At 51.6% G+C, this 7469-nt stretch overlaps 1 protein-coding gene across 1 annotated transcript; it reads right to left on the minus strand.

Moving 5' to 3' along the window:
• Nucleotides 1-4231: 4231 nt before the first annotated feature.
• On the minus strand, nucleotides 4232-7164 carry LOC134360077 (basic proline-rich protein-like). The gene is made up of 2 exons (XM_063074157.1): nucleotides 6845-7164; nucleotides 4232-6053 (listed from the first exon to the last, which is right to left on the minus strand). The coding sequence occupies exons 1-2, from the start codon at nucleotides 7162-7164 to the stop codon at nucleotides 4232-4234; spliced, it is 2142 nt and encodes a 713-aa protein (XP_062930227.1).
• Between the last annotated feature and the right edge of the window lie 305 nt (nucleotides 7165-7469).

Consider the following 7469-nt stretch of genomic DNA (forward strand, 5'->3'; position numbering starts at 1 on the left):
GATGCTCTTCTGCACACCACTGTTGTAACGTGTGGTTATTTGAGTTACTGTCGCCTTCCTGTCATCTTGAACCAGTCTGGCCATTCTCCTCTGACCTCCCTCATTAACAAGGCGTTTTCACCCAAGGAACTGCCCCTCACTGGGCGTTCTTTGTTTTTTGCATGACTCTCTGTAAACTCTAGAGACTGCTGTGCATGAAAATCCCAGGTAATCAGCAGTTTCTGAGATCCTCAAAACACCCCATCTGGCACCAACAATTATTCCTCAGTCAAAGTCACTTAGATCATATTTCTTCCCCATTCTGACGTTTGGTCTGAGCAATCGAACCCCTTAACCATGTCTGCATGCTTTTATGAATTGAGTTGCTGCCACATGACTGACTGATTAGATACTTGCATTAATGAGCAGGCAGAAAAGGAGCAGGGTGTACCTAATAAAGTGGCCACTGAGGGTAGAACACTACAGTACAGTACAAACCCTTCGGATAAGAGGGATAATAGGGTACTGACCTTATAACCTATTCTAAGACCTACCTAACCTACATAATCCCTCCTACATAGCCCTCCATTTTCCTATCCATGTTTCTATCTAAGATTTTCTTTTGAGTTTCTTTTACAGAGGCAAATTAACCTTCTAACACACAGATCGTTGGGATGTGGCAGGAAAGCAGAGCATCCCATTGTGTATTTAAGATTTCAGTAATATTCGAGTAATATTGTCAATGTATTGTTTGATTGAGCATTCTTGTTTGTTTAAATAATTCATTATGGTTCATATGTAAAAGTACGTGAATGGCGTACGTCATCACACCACCACATCAGTTGTGCGTGTCTCACTAAAGTAAAAATGAAAGCAAGACAGGCATTCCCGCCTCAGAGTCTGTGTTTTTGTTTGCAATTAGTTTCATATTTTGGAGTTACCAAGCATAACATATTCAAAGGATTCAAAGTACACTTACTGTCAAATAATATATAAATTATACAACCTTCAGATTCGTCTGCTTACCGGCAGCCCCAGCACAAGAAACTGAAAGAAGCCAAATTTGATAAAAAGACCAACACCCAATGCACGGAGAGAGCGAGAGAGAAAAAGCACAAATCATGCAAACAATAAAAGCAAGCAACAACGTTCCGAACCAAATTGAGTCAGTAGCTGGAGTAGGCCCATAGCCTTGGTCTCAGTTCATGACACAGTGGGGCGAAGAGCCACAAAGCACATAGCAGCCAGAGCAGTTTAACAGCCTCAGCGCTGTGGAGAGGGGGCAAAAACCCACAAATCATGCAAACAATGAAAGCAAACAACAACATTCAGAACCAGACTGATTCCATAGACCCAAAGCTGGGAGCACCTGGAGTAGGCCTGTACTCTTAGTCTCAGTTCATCGAACAGCGGGTCACCCCCCACACTGGGACCCGGTCATCGCCGTAGCAATGTGCCCTGGGCCTGCAAACGAACCTGCAAATTTCAGCCAGACAGCATCAGCGGTCTGGATCGAAGCTGGGTCACTGTGTTACCCAAAAGGCAGAAATAGGAGCGTGGACTCTTATCCATTTGGGAATATCGGGAGGAGGGGTGACTGAAAGGGTGGGAGGCACTGCAGGGAAATTGTCTCATCTCAATATTACTTAAACATGTTAAGGATTAATGTATGCATTGTATGTTTGTAATGCATACACATTTAATGTCACCCTCGAAAAGCAGTCAAATTTAGAAAGAAGGGGGGACGATTTGCAAATATGAGGGAGAGTCAGATTCACATTTTGCAAAATGAAGGTTTATTAAATAAATGTTCTAAGTGGAAAACACTTTTCCAGTGATAATAAGGGTTAAACTTCTTCCTATTGTATAAAAGGCCGGGGTAAATGCAACTAACTATTGATCCGTGCAGATAATGAATCTCTACTGGAGCAGACTGTAAGTGAGAGATGGACACCTAGTGCTGTCGGGAAACAGACTGTGAAATTCAGAATATTCTGGGGGGAATTCTACAGGACATCTTGTTGGAAGTGGCAGGGCACTGGAAATATCCATTCACTGCTGTGACCTAATTTTAACGTTTAGTGTAACCTCTGAGTTTTCGTTAAAATTCAATTTTCAGTGGGAAGGTATCAATGGCAGCGCCAGAATTTATTGCCCGTTCCCTAATTGCCCTTGGGAAGCTGGTGGTGAGCCGCTTTCTTGAACTGTTGCAGTCTCTCTGGTGAAAGTGCTCCCACAGAGCTGCTGGAGAGAGATTTCCGGGTGCACAAGATGATAAGAGGTACAGGTTGAGTGGACAGGCAAAACTTCTTCCCGGAGCGGCAATGGCCAATATCAGGAGGGAATACTTTTAAACTGATTGGAGGAAGGTGATGAGGGGGGTTGAATGTCAGGGGTAATCCAGGAGGGAGGAGAAGATGGCGTCGCGACGCAGCGCGTGCGGCCATTCTGAATGATATCGATTATGTGTAACTAGGGGGCTGTGCACAATCCGGATTTGATGGAGACAGCCGTGAGAAGTGCAGAGGAACATCTGGAGTAACTTCTGAAATGTCAGCTTCGCTGCCGCTGTTACTGTGCGATCGAAAATCTCTGGAGATGAAGGCCCCAAATCCTCGGCTTTGCGTAACGCCTGTTGCCGGGGCCGGGGTCGGAACGCTCGGCAGAGATGGTGCTCGGTGCTCAGTGTCGAAGAGGTGGCCGGAGGCTCGGAGTTTTTCGGACGGACTCTGAGTCGGACTGTAGTCGGATGCTTCCAGGACGCTGCACCGGCAAGTTGGCGGCGCTGGAGGTTCACCGTCTGCGTGAGATGATGGGACTTTCGAGAGACTTTGAGACTTTTACTGTGCCATGGTCTGTTCTTATCAAATTACAGTATTGCTTTGCACTGTTGTAATATATGTTATAATTATGTGGTTTTGTCAGTTTTTAAGTCGGTTTGTCGTGTGTTTTTGTGATATCATTCTGGAAAAACATTTTATCATTTCTTAATGCATGCATTACTAAATGACAATAAAAGGAGACTGTGTGTCTTCATAATCATAATTTTGTTACACCAAGAGTGGTGGGTGCGTGAAATGTGCTGTCAGCGGTGCAGGTAGAGGCAGATACATTAAGGACTCTTAAGAGACTTTAATTATCACATAGAAGAAAGAAAAATAGGAGGGAAGGGTTAGATCGTGTAACGAGGGGTGGTTGCCAGTCTGGGGTTGTTCTGGTGAATTTCAGTATCTTTTACCCACGGACTAACAGGAGAGACCCAAGTACAGAGGAGACCAGAACTGAGGATGGAGTTGAACAAAGAATCTTTACTAGAAGATTGGTTTATTGGGAACTCATGAATCATCACCCACACAGGGTAGGTAAACCCAACACTGAGCAAAGTCAAACAAAACCAGAAGGAACTTAAATAGAGAAAAAAAACAAGGCACCGATGTACTGATAACTAAAACAAGACATAGGTGGAAATGATCAACTAATAATCAGGGGAGGAAGAACATTGGAGCATGCTGGACTCTGGCGCCCCCTGGTGATCAGATGAAGCAAAGCATGACAGATTGATAAAGTTCAGCTTATCATGGGCCAAGTGGCTTGTATGGTGCTATGTCAACCCAGTGACAATGAAGGACTGTTAAGAAGGCGGTGTTTGCATCATGGTCTGGGACAGCAATTCAGATACATGGTAATGTAAGTAGGTGTACAGTGTGGACTCAGCCCAGTCCATTATAGGCATAGCCCACTCCACTATTGACAGCATCTACAAGAGGCATGCCTCTATCTATCATCAAGGATACCCAGCATACGAGCCGTGCCCGTTCAGACTGGTACCAAAGGACAGAAGCAAGCAAGCGTTTCTGACAGGTGTTCCGTGATGTCCAAGGGCAGAGGGAGAGACACAGAAACAGAACGAACAGTTCACTGAGTTTTAATAATAACTACAGAACAAAAAAAAAATAAATGCTGGGCCAACAGGGTCACTAACAAAAATCTCTCAAACTGAAAAACTAATGCCTTCACAGTCACGGACACTGCTGTGGAGTCTGGATGCTCTCGCAGGCGGGCAGCTGAAAGAAGTTGGCAATCGAGCCCATGAGAATGCACATTTCAGCCAGTTAGTACTTAACTTTCTTCCTCTCATTTCATTTGTGTCAAGTCCTGATTGAAGCATAATGACAACAACTCCCCCTGCTTACCTTAGTCCACGTTCAGGGAAAGAAGACTAGTGTGTGTGCGCCTCGCCAGACTTGAGTACTCAAAAATAAACTCGGCTTGGAGGGGATCCTGTGGGTAGTGGTTTTCCTCTGCACCTGCTGCTCTTGTCCTTCTCCTTCGGCTGGAGGAGGTGGGCAGAGGCTGGGCTGAGGGGTTTGGGAGGTGGGCAGGGGCTGGGCTGAGGGGTTTGGGAGGTGGGCAGGGGCTGGGCTGAGGGGTTTGGGAGGTGGGAGGGGCTGGGATGAGGGGTTTGGGAGGTGGGCAGAGGCTGGGCTGAGGGGTTTGGGAGGTGGGCAGAGGCTGGGCTGAGGGGTTTGGGAGGTGGGCAGAGGCTGGGCTGAGGGGTTTTGGGAGGTGGGCAGGGGCTGGGCTGAGGGGGTTTGGGAGGTGGGCAGGGGCTGGGCTGAGGGGGTTTGGGAGGTGGGCAGGGGCTGGGCTGAGGGGTTTGGGAGGTGGGCAGGGGCTGGACTGAGAGGGTTTGGGAGGTGGGCAGGGGCTGGGCTGAGGGGTTTGGGAGGTGGGCAGGGACTGGGCTGAGGGGTTTGGGAGGTGGGCAGGGGCTGGGCTGAGGGGGTTTGGGAGGTGGGCAGGGGCTGGGCTGAGGGGTTTGGGAGGTGGGAGGGGCTGGGATGAGGGGGTTTGGGAGGTGGGCGGGGGCTGGGCTGAGGGGGTTTGGGAGGTGGGCAGGGGCTGGGCTGAGGGGGTTTGGGAGGTGGGCAGGGGCTGGGCTGAGGGGTTTGGGAGGTGGGAGGGGCTGGGATGAGGGGGTTTGGGAGGTGGGCAGGGACTGGGCTGAGGGGTTTGGGAGGTGGGCAGGGGCTGGGCTGAGGGGTTTGGGAGGTGGGCAGGGGCTGGGCTGAGGGGGTTTGGGAGGTGGGCGGGGGCTGGGCTGAGGGGGTTTGGGAGGTGGGCGGGGGCTGGGCTGAGGGGTTTGGGAGGTGGGCGGGGGCTGGGCTGAGGGGGTTTGGGAGGTGGGCAGGGGCTGGACTGAGGGGGTTTGGGAGGTGGGCAGGGGCTGGGCTGAGGGGTTTGGGAGGTGGGCAGGGGCTGGGCTGAGGGGGTTTGGGAGGTGGGCGGGGGCTGGGCTGAGGGGGTTTGGGAGGTGGGCGGGGGCTGGGCTGAGGGGTTTGGGAGGTGGGCAGGGGCTGGGCTGAGGGGGTTTGGGAGGTGGGCAGGGGCTGGGCTGAGGGGTTTGGGAGGTGGGCGGGGGCTGGGCTGAGGGGTTTGGAGGTGGGAGGGGCTGGGGAGGGGGTTTGGGAGGTGGGCAGGGGCTGGGCTGAGGGGTTTGGGAGGTGGGCAGGGGCTGGGCTGAGGGGGTTTGGGAGGTGGGCAGGGGCTGGGCTGAGGGGGTTTGGGAGGTGGGCAGGGGCTGGGCTGAGGGGTTTGGGAGGTGGGCAGGGGCTGGGCTGAGGGGGTTTGGGAGGTGGGCAGGGGCTGGGCTGAGGGGTTTGGGAGGTGGGCAGGGGCTGGGCTGAGGGGGTTTGGGAGGTGGGCAGGGGCTGGGCTGAGGGGGTTTGGGAGGTGGGCAGGGGCTGGGCTGAGGGGTTTGGGAGGTGGGCAGGGGCTGGGCTGAGGGGGTTTGGGAGGTGGGCAGGGGCTGGGCTGAGGGGTTTGGGAGGTGGGCAGGGGCTGGGCTGGGGGGTTTGGGAGGTGGGCAGGGGCTGGGCTGAGGGGGTTTGGGAGGTGGGCAGGGGCTGGGCTGAGGGGGTTTGGGAGGTGGGCAGGGGTTGGGCTGAGGGGTTTGGGAGGTGGGCAGGGGCTGGGCTGAGGGGGTTTGGGAGGTGGGCAGGGGCTGGGCCGAGGGGGTTTGAGAGGTGGGTGGGGGCTGGGCTGAGGGGTTTGGGAGGTGGGCAGGGGCTGGGCTGAGGGGGTTTGGGAGGTGGGCAGGGGCTGGGCTCTGGGGCTTTGGGAGGTGCTGCCAATGTGGTCTGAAGTTTGGCAGACGAGAGAGGATGCTGCCTTCTTAGCACGTAGAACGTAGAACAATGTAGCACAGTACAGGCCCTTCGGTTCATGATGTGCCGAACTTTTAACCTACTCTGAGATTAATCTAACCCCTCCCTCACACAGAGCTCTCCATTTTTCTATCATGCTAAGTGCCCCTTAAATGTCCCGAATGGATCTGCCTCGACCAATACCCCTGGCAGGGCGTTTCAGACACCCACCCCTCTGTGTGTTAAAAAACTTTCCTCTGTCATTCCCCCTATACCTCTCCCCCAATCACCGTTAAGATATCTGCTCCTGTATTAGCTATTGGCAGCCTGGAGAGAAAACACTGGCTGTGAACTCTGTCTATGTCTCTCATCATTTTGTACATTTCTATCAGGTCTCCTTCTTTATTCTCCTTAGCTCCAATCATGTTAAAAATATACGGTTTTGTATTAGCCATTTCTTGTGTGCATTATTCCAAAATTCTATTGGCTCTATTTTTGCAGTACCTTTTTAATATATTTATTATTGTGACTTTGAGCGATTTACTTATGTTTTGCACTGTACTGCTGCTGCAAAACAAATTTCACGACATCTATCAATGATAGTAAAACTAATTCTCATTCAGTTCGCTCTGAAGCACCATATTAAAAGATTTCTTGTTGTTGATGTTGGTGTCAGCCCATCACCCCTACTGGAGCAGAGGCTCCCGACAGCAGCTCACCAGAGTCCTCTGACCTGGGCCAGTCCTCCAAGCTGTCCCCATCTTCTTGGCTTCAGCTGCAAGGTTAACCAGGTGTTTCTAGGCCGGCCTCTCTTCAGCTCTCCCTGGGTGTTCCACGTTAAAGCTTTCCTGTTGATGACGGTACTTGGCTTACGCAGTTTGTGTCCTATCCATCCCCATCTGCTTTTCCTCAGTTCTTCTGCCGCTGCTAGCTGATATGTTCTCTGCCATTGATGACTTCTGACCAGCGGATTCGGAGGAGTTTTCTCAAGCAGCTTTCCTAAAGTTGGTCCTTGGACTCCTCCAAGTCTCTGCCCCATTCAGACTTCACGCTGGAGTTGACCAGCCTGATGTGCCTCATGCAAGTCAATCAAAAATTTGATTCTGACCCTATAAGATAACGCCTGCCCATTACCTCCCTCCTCCCTCTTCCCTTTTTTCCATGATCTTCTGTCCTCTCCTATCAGATTCCCCCTCCTCCAGCACTTTATTTCTTTCACTAATCAACTTCCCAGCTCTTTACTTCCCACCCTCCCGGTCTCCCGGCTTCACTTATCACTGACCACCTCGTACTTCTTCCTCCCCTCCCCCCACCTTCTTACTCTGACTTCTCATCTTCCTTTCC

This window comes from Mobula hypostoma, chromosome 21, assembly GCF_963921235.1.
Source record: "Mobula hypostoma chromosome 21, sMobHyp1.1, whole genome shotgun sequence".
Classification (NCBI taxonomy): domain Eukaryota; kingdom Metazoa; phylum Chordata; class Chondrichthyes; order Myliobatiformes; family Myliobatidae; genus Mobula; species Mobula hypostoma.

Excerpts from the sequence above, each read along its gene's own strand:
- LOC134360077 (XM_063074157.1), bottom strand. The coding sequence starts at position 7,164 with ATGGGGCAGAGACTTGGAGGAGTCCAAGGACCAACTTTAGGAAAGCTG. Across the intron at positions 6,054-6,844 it reads GCCCAGGTCAGAGGACTCTG|CCCAGCCCCTGCCCACCTCC; the intron begins GTGAGCTGCTGT and ends AAACCCCCTCAG.